Source organism: Cavia porcellus, unplaced genomic scaffold (assembly GCF_034190915.1).
Source record: "Cavia porcellus strain 051 isolate PalLab524CR breed Dunkin Hartley unplaced genomic scaffold, mCavPor4.1 scaffold_3, whole genome shotgun sequence".
Classification (NCBI taxonomy): Eukaryota; Metazoa; Chordata; class Mammalia; order Rodentia; family Caviidae; genus Cavia; species Cavia porcellus.
This window is the reverse complement of record NW_026947486.1, coordinates 80,920,806-80,937,190: the sequence shown is the minus strand read 5'-3', so window position 1 is coordinate 80,937,190 and position 16,385 is coordinate 80,920,806. Positions and strand designations below refer to the sequence as shown.

The 16,385-nt window shown below is 41.4% G+C and overlaps 1 protein-coding gene across 3 annotated transcripts in view; it reads right to left on the bottom strand.

Annotated features, from left to right (window-relative positions):
* Akap14 (A-kinase anchoring protein 14) overlaps positions 1-13,568 on the bottom strand; it is a 55,827-nt gene extending 42,259 nt beyond the window's left edge. For all 3 annotated transcript variants that reach the window (XR_010046638.1, XM_063246339.1, XM_063246338.1), the window contains exons 1-5: positions 13,315-13,568; positions 8,980-9,192; positions 8,802-8,893; positions 3,008-3,187; positions 499-551 (exon numbers count right to left, since the gene is read on the bottom strand). Coding sequence is in view for 2 of the 3 variants with exons in the window: in XM_063246339.1 (XP_063102409.1) it covers positions 499-551; positions 3,008-3,187; positions 8,802-8,893; positions 8,980-9,175 (521 nt within the window). In the remaining variant the exon portion in view is untranslated. The remainder of the gene's footprint in view (positions 1-498; positions 552-3,007; positions 3,188-8,801; positions 8,894-8,979; positions 9,193-13,314) is intronic.
* Between the last annotated feature and the right edge of the window lie 2,817 nt (positions 13,569-16,385).

Here is a 16,385-nt window from a genome sequence, read left to right as displayed (position 1 = left end):
GTTTCATGCAGAAACAACAAACATGAGCCACTTTACCCCCTACTCTACTCCAACAACTAATCCTCAAGCTTATGATTACTGGAGAAACAGGTACTAAGTAAAAAAAAAAACTTTGTAAAACAATGGCAAAATCATACTTTCAGCCCATTCTAATGGGGCAGGTGGTCCAAAAAAGATAAGTGACCATTATATGAATTATCTGTGCCTGTGTACTTGCTGTATTCTTGGAGTATGATGACCTTTCCTCCACTCTTTTGATACAAATCTCCCCAAAATATAAAATAAATCTCCCAAGAGTCAGGCATGATGGCACACATCTTTAATCCTAGCATGCAGGAAGCTGAGGCAGGAGGATCCCCGTGAGTTTGAGGCTATATGGGCATATATATGTATATATGAATTCAATATATGTGAATTCAAAACCAACCTAAACTACATAGCAAGACTCTGCCTCAAAAACAAACAAAATAATAAAATAAATCTCCAAATATTTATTACCTTTGAACTAATGCTTGGTCTTCGAATACATAAGAGACATCAATAGGTGCATCCTAAGAGAAAAACACAACCATCAGCCTAGACTAATCATGCCAACTTTTCATTTCTTCCCTCCCTGCACTTGCCCACATGTATACTTTTGGCGGGGGGGCATGAGGGGTACTGGGAATTGAACTCAATCTTGTGCTTGCCCGGCTCTCATATTCATACTCTTCAATTTCCAGAATGCATCTTCCTTATGAATTGGGAGTCTATAGGTCAAAGTTCTTTGTCACTTAAAAACTGTACTGCAAAAGATCTTTTTAACAGCAAATACCTTGGGAATCACTAAAAAACTTGGAATATGGTAGCAGAGGTTCATACTTCTCATTAATAGCACAAGTAAGTTATTGAGCTTCTTTACACACTCTCCCTTACTTAGCCAATAATCTCTATGTCTTCAAGAATGGCACCAGAAGGAAATTATAGAGATGAATAGCTTGGAAAACATTTTTATGGCAGCATAAAAAAATTGACTATAATACTATCTTGGTGGTCCCTACCCATTCTCACTTCCAAAATTATGCTTGGAATTTTGAGCAAGAGCCATTCTTCCAAAACCTGTGTGTACTGTATATGGTCTCTACTACAGTCAGTTTATGCTCACTTTTAGCAGCCTTATTTCACAGTGTGTGACCTTGCCAGTCAGCAAGATAGCTGATGGAAGAGTATACGGCCAGAATTGAACTCTGCACCTTCTGTACCTCGTTAGATGTTTCAGCAGAGAGTTTGTTCTAAGATAGGAGGAATAGTGGACATGATGGCCTCACTGACTTTGTGCTCCCTAGGTACAGCCTTAGAATCAGACCAAAGTGCAAATAACTTTTGTGAAATGATGGAAAGAAAACAGAAAATAACATTTGTATGCCTGTTATGGTCTAAGCATTATGATTGGTATCATCTCCGCTTCTCTAAGGACCCCTCCCCCTTAATTCACAGATATTATTTTGGTTCCTTTGACACTAGTCATCAAATCAATATATTCCTTATTCCTGGGCTACAAGTAGTCATTTTTTCAAATTTTTATTAAACACATACTATTTCCCAGACCTTGTTTCACAGCAAGACAAAAATCTCTACCTTTATCAAGCTTATATTCTGTTATGGGAGCAGATAATAGCAAAATAAATTATATAGAATATTAGTAGTAAAGTATTATGGACAAAAGTAGGGGATAGGATAGACAGTGCAAGTAAAGATTTTAAGGAGCAGACAATGCACATGCATAGGGGAGAGTGTTCAGGTCAGAAAGAACAGCCAGTGCAAAGGCCCTGGAACAGGTTATACCTGGCCTATTTAAGGAGTAGCAAGATCAGAGTAGCTGGAGCAGAATAAGTGAGGGTAAGTGGCCGTGAAAAAGCAGAATAACAAAGAACTAGATCACATAGCCCTTGTATATCTTTGCTACTCAAATGTAAGTCTCTGGACCTGAGCTATCAGCATTGTCTGGCAGCTTGTTAGAAATGCAGAATCCAAAGCCCTGCCCTACACCTGCTGAATCAGAATATTTTAACAAAAACCACACTTCATCTGTATGTGCTTTCAAGTTTAAAATATACTTCTGGAAAGTTTTAAGTGGGAAACTTTCATTTTACAAGGCTCACTCTTTCTGGCTACTAAATCGGCAAGAGATAATAATGAGTGCAAGGATGGAATCAGAGAGCTTGGGTGGTAGGCTACTGCAGTAACCTTGATGAGAAAGGATGGTCCTTTGGACCAGGGTGATAGAAGTGGAATGGTACAAAATCGTGGGGTTCTGGGCATATTTCTGAGGGTAGAGACAACCAGATTTGTTTTTCAGTACTGGAGAATAACTCTGGGTTATTCTACCACTGAGCTACATACACAGTCCTTTATTAAATCTATTTTTATTTGAAACAGGGTCTTGCTAAGATGCCCCGTAAGGCTTGAATTCACAGTCCCGCTATCTAACTAGATTTCTTAATGCACTGAGATGAAGGGTGTTTTTAAAAAAATGAGAGTCAAGGATGATGCCAAGGATTTGGCTGTCAACTGAGATCGAGAGTGCAGTAATTTGGGAAAATCAAAAATTCTCTTTTAGATACAATAAGTGAATTGTTCATTAAGTTTCCAGGTTAGAGTGGTCTAGGCTGGAGGTATCAATTTGGGAATCACAGGCTCTAGGTGACATTTAAAACCATGTATAAGATAATCATGGAGGTGAGCACAGAGAGGCCCAAAGCCTGTTGGGAACATTCCAACATGATGGGATTGGTGTGAGGCAGAGATGCTAGCAGAGACTTGAGGAGGGATGGCCGGCAGGCAGGAGGAGAACCAGGAGAGTATATTGTTCTGGAAGCCTAATGGAAAGTGTCATGGAGGAGAGAGTAATCAATTGTAGCTTGCTGCAGATGGGCCAGATAAGGATGAAATAGGACTCTTCAGTTTTGCAGAATCTCTATTCTATTGAAGTCTTACTGAGGGAACAGGGCCCAAAGGAAGAGCTTACCGGAGGTTTGTTTTTTTTAATCTTGATAGTGAAGTAGGCAATGGCGTAGACTCTTGCCATGGGTAACTGAGCAGTTGACAGGCTCCAGCTCACACGGTAGATATAGTGGAAGGAATGATCTACATCTTCCTTCCTCATAAACTCTGTGCTGTATGACCAGCCAAGATGATACTCACAAGCCTGTGTCATAGAAGAAAGAGAGAGAGGGAAAAAAATCTTACAGAGCAAGAAAGCAAAGGGGGGCTACAGCCCTGTTCTGAAGTGCTACATATTTTATTGGGATTCAAACTATAGTCAATTCCCAATTAATTACCTCCCAATGGAAGAAAAAGAAATGAAATAAGAGTAAATGCAAACATAACTTCAGCCCAGACTTTGGGTTTCAGTGGTACACCCTTAGATGTGTATATGAACGTCCGCATCATCCATATACACACACACTGTGCTCCACATCCTTACTTGGAAAGTATCTTGGTTACTTTTCTCGTTGATGAGACAAAATACCCAACATTCACAATTTAAAGGCAGAAAAGTTTATTTCAGCTCAGTTTGTAGAGGTTTCACTCCTGTTATGGTTTGGGTCTGGATGTTCCCCCAAAGCCTCATGTGGTCATGGCGGGGGAGATTTCTGGTGGTGGCGAAAGCTAGACTTTGTGATTGGTTCATTGTCCAGTGCTAGGATTGGTGGTGTGAGTGCTGCACCTGCCCTGGGGAAGGGAGCCTGCATACAGTATAAGGGAGGAGAAGAAGCCTGCTCCTGCTATCTCTTTGCTTTTGCTATCTTCTGCCACCATGACCTGTTTGTTACCCCACTGCCATGCCACACTCTACCTTGGAGCCAACTGATTATAGACTAAAACCTCTACAAACTTCAAGCTAAATAAACATTTTCATCTTTAACTTTGGGTATTGGGTATTTTGTCCCAGCAAGGAGAAAAGTAACTAAGACAACTTCATAGTCAGCTGACTCCAAGGCAGAGTGGCATGGAAGAGGAGAATCACAGAGGAGAAACAGTTCATGGTGCAACAGGCAGAAGGCAAAAAGCAGCACCTAGCCTGCCTTTCCCTTTCTCCCTTTACATTCCATACAAACTATAAGCCTATATTGATTAGTGCCACCTACACCCAGGGTAAGGCTTCCATTATCCACACCCAGAACTATGCTAAACCCATTCAGTTATCACACACCCTTAATCCATGTATCACACACATGAGATCCAGCCAGTTCCCAAAACCCCAGAATGCATGAGGCTTTGAGGAAGACATCTAGATACAAGTCACATTAGAAACAAAATGTGGTTAAGTGGAAAATAATTAGAAAGTGACTAGAAAATAGGCATGGTAGTACACGCTTGTAATCCCCACCCTCAGAAGCTGAGGCAGGAGTATCACAACAGTTTTAAGCCAGTAAAGGCTATATAGTGAGTTTGAGACCAGCCAAAACTACATGATGAGACCCTGCCTGAAAAAAACAAAAGTGGAGGGGAAAAGAAAGTGACTAGAACACGTGTTCTGTTCATCCTGCTCCAGGAAGATAGGAGACCCACAGGTGTGTCTACAAAGCAATAGGGCTGATTTCAAGCATTTGTCAAAACTGGACTCACTTCATTGCAGCCAAGGCTGGTTAGTAAGATAAGAGGAGCAATGAGTCAGGCAATAAGATAAGCCATATCCCTCTGAAAGGAATGAATCTCTGTTTGCATCTTTAGAAAAGCTTTTCCCTTTGAAAGCACGAATCTTATTAGTGGAGTCAAGAAACAAAGGAATAGTTCCTAGAGCATATTCCTGGAGTTAACAGAATACACAACTCAGGTCAACTATATTATCAGTATTCATCCAGTCTCTCCTTAATTCATGTATATTTTAACAAACTTTAGTCCTGTCTATTGTACCCAAAATATGTCTGCCATCTATCTGTCCTTCTCCAATCCCATTGCCAGTACTGTATTTCAGTTGTCAGTATTTCTTGCCTGGACTCGGGGAACAACCTCCGATCTAGATTTCATCATCTTCAACCTTGCTTCTCCACACTACCACCCACACTGAAGCCAGTTATTGTCCTTTAGCACAGCTTTGATCACATCAGCTCCACTCCAAAACCTTCAGCAGCTCCCCACTGCCTGCTGAAGAAAGTGAAAGTGTTTCACTGTGTCACTGAATACGTGTCACTGAATAAATGTTTCACTATGTCACCTAATAATACAACTTTCTACCCTCATGTCACACGTTTCCCAGCAGAAAGCTCATACTCCCATCAAACTAGAACTAGTCACTACTCCACATATATTTATTGTACATTATTTATTATTTTGGGATAGTCTCACAATGTAGCCCAATCTAGCCCTGAACTTGAAGACTCCAGTGATCCTCCTGTCTCGACATTCCAGGACTACAGGTATGCATCCCTGAACCTGATTTGTAGTATGTGTTGGACCAGACTAATGGTATTTCTTAGGAAATATCTCCCTCTCAAGTCTACTCAGTGCTTTGTAGCACTAGGATGGTCTGTAAAGATCATCTAACAAAGCACTTCATTTTTCAGATGAGACTTCTGGGGCCTAGAAGTGGGTAGACACAATCTAGCATCATACCTGGATTGGTACCTAGTACTTCTAAGCAACCAGCTCAGTGTTTTCTTCATCCCATCCTGTACCTTCCTGCTAAGAGTTTTGCCTCTTGGCTTGATTCTTGGTCTATTTTCCCTTTTGTAAATGAAGGCAGCCTTAGGTATGACATTACATCCAACTATCTTGATCAGGGCAATCTCTTCTTATTTTAATTCAATACACACAGCAGATTTTTATGTAGCACCAATGAGAGTGTATTATCTTTGAGTTTTATAGTTTTTATATGACATCACTTCATATACTCGCTTCCAAGAAACTGTGTCTCTATGCTGCTCTACAATGGTTGCTCAAAATCAGCAGGCACCTGGAAGTACATGCACAAAACTGTTACTCGTGGTAAGTTAGCTGGGAAGAATACAGAACTGGGTATTGTGGTGTGTAGGGAGAACTTTCCTTTTCTACTTTTTGCTTTTAGCTCACTACTTTTTTTTGAATAATGATATGCCTTGTTCTTGTTATAAAAATAACTTAACTGTGAATTAGACAATCAGAATTCTCCAATTTTTTTCTTCTGACGAGCCCATTTGTATATTCCTATTGTCAGACTATGTTCCAGAAGAGAACAAACAATAATTGTGTCCATTGGCAATATAAAATTACAGCCTATTACTGTCTCACAAATACACATGTTTTCTCACCCCAGGTTTAAACATTCTTATTCATATAGCAGTACCTTTCAACATTTGAATTTGAATTTTATAATTTTCATTACTAATAAAACTATCCTTTTTATCATCCAAAAATACTTTTCCTATAATGGTTGAAAGAATGTATCAGACAGAATAACTAAACCTTTATCTTACTGTTTAATTAGAGAGACTTTGGACAATCATCCAACCTCTATGATCCTTGAGCCTCCTCATATGTAAAATGGGTACAGTGATATACCTATATTTATGTTTGTTATGAGGATTAAAAGAGATCATGCATGGCAAAATGTTTCACAGTACTTGGCACATAACAATGCTCAGCAAATGGCAACTCCTAATTTACCATTCTCTGATATGCAGTAGACTTGGAGAAGTTGACAATAAGCTTGAGAGAAGCCTTCATCCGAAATGTCTTACACTTAGATGGTAGAATTCTAACTTCTAGGGCTGTGTATTAGTAGAGCTGAAAACAGGGTAATTTTCTGTCCTGAGTTACACAGAGCTTTTAGCTTTTTATCCATCTACTTTCTAATTGTCTCTGCCCTCACAACAGCCCCACAGAGTGAGACAAATGTTTTATTCTGGCTCTTCATCTGTAAGGAAATAATGATAATGAGATAATAAATCTCCTTATATATCCAAAACAGATTTATTGAGCATCTATAGCATAGCTGATAGTCCTATGTGGCCAAATACAGCACACTGAGCAAAAGTGTCTTCCCGTCATGGGCCACATGTTCTGCTGGTGGCAGGAAGGCAGATGGATAAATCAGTAGACTCTGGTGTCTTAGTAGCTGCAAAGGAAAGAATGAGTCAGAAAAGGGGGAAGGCTACAATTCTAGAAAAGGCCTCAAGTCTCTACTAACAAATGGTATTTTAACAAAGATCTGGAGAGGTGAAATGGTGAGTCCTGAAAATTAAAGTCAGGAGAGCAGCTTCTGAGCAGAGAGAAAAGCAAGCATAAAGGTTCTGGGACAGAGATACATGCAGCAGTTCAAAAACATCAGAGAAGTCAGTGTGGCTGGGGAAAGGTGGCAGGTGGGGAGAGGGCAGTGATGGCCTGAGCCATAATTTGGAAGGAAGACAGGGAACTCTGTTGACTACTGTCATTGTCCTTTACTCAGAATGGCAGGTGGGCTTTCCAGGGGCAATGTTCCCCATCTCTGTGTCCTCCTCTGTTCCGGTTCAGGAACCTTGGGTGCATCTGGCAGGACCCTTTGCCCCAACCCCTGATGGAGACTTGCTCCAGAGCAGGAAGGTCCAAGATTAACTTCTACCAGAAACCCCACCTGCTCAGGGTGTCCAGGAACCTGTAGGCATTGAAGGGCTCCTGGGAGGAATGGAAAGAGCTGAAAATTGTCCGAGGGGTGGGAGAATTTTCCTCCATTGAATTCAACTGATTTCAACCTTTTTCTTTATCTACCTGCCATTTATGTGGAGCAACCCAGGGTCTTCTCCCCAAATCTGGCAGAATAAACCACACAGAGAGGTCAGTGCCAGATACAGATTGTGGGGAAACAGAGCTGATAGGTATGTACATCTTTCCTGCGCATTACATTTCCACACTAAATAAAAAAGACCCTTGCATCCATGTCTGGTGGCACATACCTATAATCCCAGCCAGGTGTGACACAGTGAGACTGAGGCAGGAGGATCATGAGTTCCAGGTCAGCCAGGGTGACAGATTTTGTCTCAATTTTAAAAGACCTTTGATCCTGAGGGTTGGAACGTAGCTCAGTGGTAGAACATGTGCTTAACATGTGCAAGGCCCTGGGCTCTATCCCCAGCATCACACACACCCAATGATACTTGGTCCAGCCACATCCACTCTCAACATGAACACACTCAAGTTGGTAGTGAAGAGCTCCTCGTTTGGAGAAGCATCTCCCTCTTTAGGCCATGAGGCCCCCACTGCACGCATCAGCATAGCAAATAACCGGAAATATTCGTTTTTCCTAAGGAAATGTAAGGATAAGATGATACAAACACAGAGTAACACAATTATGCCTTTCACCTTCAAAGATTATCCCACCTTGAGTTTGGAACCCATATAAAGACAATGTTTGCTTATTCAAGTCACCTTTGATAGCCCCGAGGTTTTGAACCTTAAACATTTTTTTGTAGTACACCAGGACCTCACACATGTCAGGCATGTACTCTATCATGGAGCAACATCCACAGCTCTTTTTTAAATTTTATTTTTGCATAGGCTAGTCTCCAGTTTAAGATCCTCCTGCCTCAGCCTCCCAAGAAGCTGGGATTACAGCTGTGTGCAACCATACCTGACTACCTCAAACTTTTTTTTGACACAGGGTTTTGCTATATAGTTCAGGCCGGCCTTGAACTCACTATGTAGCCCAGGCTGGCCTCAAATTTGTGGCAGTCCTCCTGCCTTAGACTACTGGGCTAGAATTACAGGTGAGCACTACCATACCCAGAAGCTACCTCAAACTTTTGGCCAATCTTTTTATTTTTCCTCCTTCTCATGTACCAAATTGGAGTGGTCAACTAACTTACAGAAATGAGCTCCTGAATTTGTCTCTGGCCGTTTTCAGCTGTGAATTCACCGTGAGTGATCCACTGGATTTGCTCAGTGCAGTGTTTAATTTCTGCAAAGAAAGTGTGAATTTGTTAGTTGCCTAGTTGTGTGGTGTTACATAGAGAGACAATTCTTTAGGCAAACAAATAGGCTTACTATCTTCCAAGGACTGAGCAGCAAGCTTAATGATATCCTCAGTTACAGTCACAGCTGCATTCATCATAGTCTCGTCGTCTTTTTCTGCATCTGTCACATTCCTGTCATCTTGTGTATCCGTTGTTGTCACCGTGTGTGGAGATCTCTCATCAATAGTTACTACCCTCTGACTTTTGGACTTTGTAGTCTCATCCATTTTTTTTTTTTTTTGGCCTGGATAAAGAAATAGAATGAACTGGTTTGACTATTGTCTTCTTTGGAAGTCCTGTAATGTTTACAATGCCTAAGTTTTATTGGTCTTGTTCTCTACTGTTTTGTCCAACTTTATAATATCTAATGAGATAGACAATTCTTTTTAAGGAAACAAGGGACAACGTTGATAACCATTGTTGATAAACTTGTACTCTGTTCTACACCATGTGCTATGTCTATCCTTGGTATTGACTGACAGCTTTGTTTTGCCATATTTGACTGTATTCTCTCCCCCCCCAAAAAAAGTAATAAGCACTAAGGAGTAATAAAATCCAAAATGTGTAAATTTTGTTGTAAAAAAGAGAGGGGGAAAAAAAGAAAAAAAAAAGAAAAAGAGCTCTAATGGATATAACAGCAAGTGTGTTTAGGGGTGTTAAATAGCTGACTATATCAATGTTTTTGGATCATTGAACACAGCTGTTTGCAGTCTCCCTGTTTGAATGTCCACCTTGTATTCTTTGATACTGTGATTTGAGCAACTATTTTCAAGATGATAATATGTAATCTACTAACAGGTGATTTCTTACTGTTATGTTTTTTTTTTGTAGTTCTGTATTACGTGTACCCTTACACCGCTTTGTTTTGTTTTGTGTTTTTCTCTTTTTCCTCTTAAATAAAAAAAAAAGAAATAGAATGAGTCACTCTGCATGCATGTTTACATGCTTGGGAATATTCTCAAGTCCAGAATGCCTCCTGATATCAGATACAAGCTACAGTTGTTGCCTTCCAGGAGGAGACCTCACAGCAGGCCCTTTATACCTGGCTGCTCAGATCTACTTTTCCTGAAAATCAAGGCTGTTTACATTCTCGAAATCATGCAGGTTTAAAGAAAAATGTAGTGGGATGATTCCTAACTTCTCTGGGATTCCAGCTAGAATTCCAAATATTGATTTCTAGGTGAGTCTTTTAAAGAACCCCATGCCCTACTTTGAGCAACTAGGGACACAGGACTCTTTAAAGATAGTATATTCTCACCAGGTATGGTGGTCCACACCTGTAACTCCGGCAACTTAGGGAGGCTGAGGTAGAAATGATCACAAGTGTGAGGCCAACCCAGACACCTTAATGAAACCCTGTCTCAAAACATAAAAAGGACCCAAGATATAGCTCAGTATTCCCTGAGTTCAGTCCCCAGTACTACAAACATAAATAAATAAATAAACAAACAGAGATACTGAATTAAGAGGTTGGCGGTGTGGCTTAGTGGTAGAGCACTTGCCTATAATGTAAAAGACCTTGAACCCCAGCCCCAGGGTTGAAAAAAATAGCAAATTAAGAAGCAAGACTATTTCCCAGGATGTAGGAGGCCCTGGGATCAATCGTCAGTGCCAAAAAACTTTTCAAAAAGTAAAAATATACAACAGAGCAAGGGTTGGTGTTTCAGTTTTTCTCTTGGGTTTTCTGGGTAAGAATCTATCATTTTTAGCCAAGTGTGGTGGCACATGCTGTAATCTCAGCACTGTAGGAGGCTGACACAGGAAGATTACAAGTTCAAGTATAGCATTACTATACTTAGTGCTTTCTCTAGCTGCAAGGCACACATTTTGCTTTTATAAATGTTAGGTAAAACTGGTACAGTAAAAGTTTTTGTATTTTCCATCAATTGTATTTATCTTCTATAAACAGTATTAATTTAAATTAAAATGGTTAGTTTTTCTTTTAAGTTCAAGTTCAGTTCAGAAGCCCAGGGTTTAAGGAAGGAAAACAGAAACAGAGAGGAAGGGAAGGAGAAAAATAGAAAAGGAGGAAAGAGGGAGGGAGGGAAAGTATTATGTTTTATTATCTCTTGTCCTGAAATATAGAACTCTTATGAGCATTAGTTGTGGTAATATTTCTGGAAATTGCTAGCTAGAAGTTAAAGAATGAGCATCTTTCTTTCATGGCTGGCCTTGGTAGGCATGCTTTCTGGTGTTACACCATTAAGGATGCTGCTGCTTTATGGTTTGAGGTTTATCACATCAAGAAAACATTTGATACCAGCCATGGTGATGAATGTCTATAATCTCAGCACTCAGGAGGCTGAGACAGGAGGATCACTGGGAGTTCAAGACCAGCCTGGGCTGAGTTCAAGGCCAGCCTGGAGTACATAGCTACATACTCTGTCTCAAAAAAAAAAATTTAAGTGCTCTAGTTCTAGCAAGGCTTATCATAAATTATAGCTAAAATTTTCCAGATGTAGCCCAGGATTCAGCTCAGCAGCATAAGCACCTGCCTTGAAAGCACGAAGTTGTGAGTTTGATCCCCGGTATCACCACAAAAAAAAAAAAATTTCCAGATGTCTTCAGCAACTGTTGGGAATATGAAAATCAGAGTGAACACATGTGCATCACAGAACTAAGAGTCTTTGCACATTTTCAGTCTGTTTTCCATCTTTTCCCTTGAGTCTTGGATTCTACTTCATTCTCTGCTGTTCATAAGTCTTTTCACTTTTGAGAAACTCTTTACTTTCAGCACACTTGTAAATTCTTTACAGACAATCCTTGCACTGGGTTGTCCTATGACAGTGGATGGCTCTCCAAAGGGAGCTATTTTTTTTCTATAAATAACAGCTCCTCATTTGGGGGTGCCCATTGTGCTGCATTTCATTTATCTATTACCAAAGCTCCATGAGACTGCTACTGGACACCTTCCGTTCACCCTGCCACACTCCCTCCCTTTGTAGCTCTGTCACTGCACTGGAAGGCTGGAAAGCCAGCCTGGATAAGCCACGCAAACGGGCTCTCTAGTGCCCTCTGGCTTTCAAGAGGTTACACACAACAGGGAGACCAGGCTGACAGAACAGCGTGCTTGCTAACTCCACACCTTCACGGTCACCTGTGGCTGTCTGTTTAGAGAAGGCTCCAGCTTCTTTCCAGGACCTTGTCCCCTACAACATCTCAGTCTGGGAGGAGTAACCATTCCTGCCCTTTGACCCCCACTGGACTGCACTGTAACCAGAGCCAGGAGGCTCTGCATTGTTTCCTGTACTCTGGCCACACCTCTGTACATATTCCCTTTACCTACTAGCCTACTTTTAATGTGCAAACAGTTTCCTTTGGGGACCTGGAGTCACAAACAGAGAGATTCTTATTACCGTGTGAAAATAAGGAGCTACACACCCAGACAGTCTGGCCCATAGTTCATGCTCTTAACTACAATGCTGGTCCAAGATGCAAAAAGGGAAACGGAGCCCTGTTCTCATATTTGCATATGGAGTCTGGAATGCACTCAGCCTATTTCTGTGAGCCTCTTTCACTGAAAGGCAACTTTCACTCCCTTTCTCAACATCATCACTGGGCCCAAAGGCTGTTTGTTGGATACTGCACAAGGCAGCCCAGTTCCCATAGCCTTCGATCCAAGAATAATTGGAACAGCTTTTAAAATTCCTCTAATATTGACCAGCACTCACTCAGGCCCTGATATTATTTAAGCTCAGTCTGCCTCTGCCTCAGTTTGCTCTTGCCATAGCTAGTGGATAGACAGGAGTATCTGCTATGGGGAATGGAGTCTTTCTAGGCTGCCCATTCTAGAGCAGGAAGGAGCTAAAGGCTAGGAGGTGAATGGAGCTAAAGACCCTTAACATTAGGAAACTGGCCATGTTAATTTAGCCATAGCCAAACTATCAACTCCTCAGTGAAGGGCAGCTGCACAAGAGGTTTATGTAAACTGTTCAGCTGGGTAGGCTTCAGTGAGTTAGTCATACTGGATCTTGTGGTGAATGGCCCATTTGGTGACTTGATCATTTAGTGGGTTAGCTTTCAGCAACTGACTAGAAGCCAAATCCATAACCTCCAACACCAAGCAAAAGAGCTAGGGGCTTTACATATGAAATGATCAGTGTAAGACCTTCCCTAGGGAGCTCTGTGCCCCAGTAGGAGGGGCCAGGTGGAGAGTAGGGCCCAGGAAGAAGCCCAGGTCTTATCCTCACATGGAATGTCCCTCCTGCTGGTCTCTTCTAGTTCATTTTCTTCCCTTCCCTTCTTATAAGAGGGCACACTGGGTGAGGAGAAGGGGGCATAGTCAAGTTTGGGGTCTAGGTGATGAATAGGGAGAACCACTACAGGTCCTTTTGTGGACACCCCAACCCTTAAGCAACCCTGATACCTGAGGAGGAGATCCTTGTTTGAAATACTAGCAGCGCTAGCTGAAGAAGCCTCCAAGTCTCTCAGCAGCCTTTCTCCAAGACTCCCAGACAGAATGTTTACAAATGCTGCCAGGACAACAGCAATTTCAACCAATGGGGAACAAAGCCTACATGTTCCCGACTGCTCCTGTTAATAAAAGAGAGGATAAAAGGAGAGTGGAAGTGGGGGAAGGAGGGGCTGGTCACAACCTCCATCTGAGCTTGAGAATAGGACTAAGGTGCACAATTATAATGTAAGGGCACACTTACAAAATAGCAAACTTACAACTATTTCATAGTAAAAGCCTGACCCTCCCAGTGTGTACCTGCAGGCCCATCTCCTGCTGTGACTATGCTCCTTGTCACATAGCTAGCCTACTAATTTCAGTCAGCCTTGACTATCTGGGTCCAGCTGCTTTTCTTCTGATAATGCACTGGGCCAATATAACTATTTTCAGCTTTTGTTTTCCTTAATTAAGAAAAGATATTGCTTGCAATTGCCTTCAAGGACTTGGGTTGAGGGCTAAGTAACCCAGTCAAAGATACTTTTTAACTGTTTGAACCCCCTCCCCTCATTTCCAGGATGTTCCTATGTTATGACAAAAAATTCTTTTTAAGAAAATGTATTTAGAGTTTGTTTACCTGACACACTGATTTAATTCAATCTATGTAACCAATCATGTAATATCGTGTACTTACTGTTTGCAAACTGTATTTAAACTGAACCCAAAACTGCCTCAGTGCTAATGATTTGGAACTGAGATTCCCACCAATCCACTAGGATAATGAACAGTTGTCTTTTAACTCCTTGGAGCAAAAGTCTTCCATTCAGTTTGATATTGGTTTTTCTGTAACAAGATAAATACTTCTCAGATGAAGAAATGCAAACAGCAAATAAATATATGAAAAAATGTTCAACATCACTGGTCATTCACGAGATGCAGATTCAAATAATACTGAGATTCCTTCTCAGACCACAAAGAATGGTAATTATCAAGAAATCAACCAATAACAAATGCTGGAAGGGCTGTGGGCCAGTCCATAGCCACAGTGACAGCAGGGTGCTCTTATAGGCATGGGATGGGGGGGCAGGGGTTTAGCTCAGCAGTTTAAGTGCCTGCTTGGCAAATGCGAGGTTGTGAGTTCAATCCCCGGCACCAATAAATAAATAAATAAAATTAAGATTTTAATGGACTGGAGATTTAGCTCAGTGGCATAAGCGCCTGCCTGGCAAGTGTGAGGTGAGTTCAATCCTCAGTAACAAAAAAAAAAAAAAAAAAAAAAAGACACATCGTGGGATGAGAACTTCTGAGTTTCCCTACCCTGGAGACCTTAACAACTCTATCCATATATTAAATTCTTAGAGGTGAAGGCAGGTGGCACACAGCAGGAAAGACACAGTATACCAAAGAAACTCTCAACTATGTGGAAAATGCTTGTGTTTTCTTGGGGGAAGTGATGTTCATTGTTTTCAACGTCTTCTTTACTTTCTGTCTGTTCCCTTTGGGATTACAGTTTTTTGGGATCATAATCAAAACTGCATACTTGCTTGTAAACTTTATTACCTGATTCTCACCAGCCCAAATATAATTGATCTCTTCAGTTTTCTGGCATGAGGAAAGTTCCTAATAAGATACAAATCAACAGATGGTAAGAAATGGTTCAGACAAAAAGGAAAATTGTCAGGTCTCCGAACTACACCCAGCTACAGCTCTTCCTGACTGCCCATTATACTGCTGTCCCACAGGAATCCAAAGCCGACCTGTAGCAAGAACCAAAAATCATCACGGTGCTAGCACTCTATACCCTCGCCCAGATTTGATACCCTGTCATGTTGCCACCATCCCAGCCCCTCTCTCCCTTCATTTTTTTCTGTCTCTCTTTTTTAGGATGCCCACACAACCCCCAGTCACACCTGAAGAAGTTCTGGGAAAATACACCCCTTACCCTTCTTCGTTTCCCATAACACAACAGACAGGAATGTCAGGTCTCTGAACTAGACCCCCACCCAGTTAAGAGAAAAAACCTCCCCAAGCAGACCTCTCATTTACATCTGCAGCAGCATGGTGTTCAACAGGAAGCCAGCAGCTTCCCCACGCAGCTCAACTGGCTAGCAGCTACTCCACACAGCTCAACCTGCAGAGAGCTGATTTCATGAAAAACCACAAGAGATATGCTATGCCTGCTAGCACCCTCCTGTACCCAACACCATCCTGTCTGTCTAGCACTAGGGCCCTTATTCAGAAACTCAAAATTCTTGTACCCTCCTCAGTAATGACTCTCTTCCCTACCTAAACTCTCCTATAAAACATGCCTTCGCCCCTTGCTTGGGGCCAATGGTCTTTTCACCCTTGGCCCAGCCACATCTGGTCTGCAATAAAGTTCTCACACACTGTTTAAACTCTGCCTGTCTTGATGGTCTCAACTGTGCCTCAGTTTACTCTGACAGGGACTTACACAGTTTTATACAAGTAAGAATTACTGGCCTATTTTTTAAATGATGCCCTGAAAAAATAGAACAAGTATGTCTCTATTTTTTTGAGACATGGTCTTGCTATGCAGTTCCAGATATCCTTGAACTCACTATAAAGTACAGGTTGGCCTCAAACTTGCAGTGATGCTCCTGTCTCAGCCTCCAGAGGGCTGTACTTACGGGCATGCACTACCACACCTGACAATATGTCTCTAATTTTGAATCAAGATTCATGCAAATTCCAAAAACAATGATTTAGGGCTTCATTACAGAAGAGCCTTATGGGACGGAGGAAGATGTATTATAGCCAGCAGCATGAGACATAAAGGGTACACAAACATGTCAAATAAATCCTTAACCATTAAAGGTTATAAAGGGTTAATGGTATTCCTCAGCAGTAGAGTGTTTGCCTGAATATGCAAGTCATAGGTTCCATCTCTACCACCACAAAAAAAATTTATACCAACATAGCATAGGATTTATTCTTCACAGGAATTTCCCTCGGGCTTTTATTGAAAAGTGCCTCACAGCTCAGTGTGGTGTCACACACCTCTAATCCTAGCTACTCAGGAGCTGAGG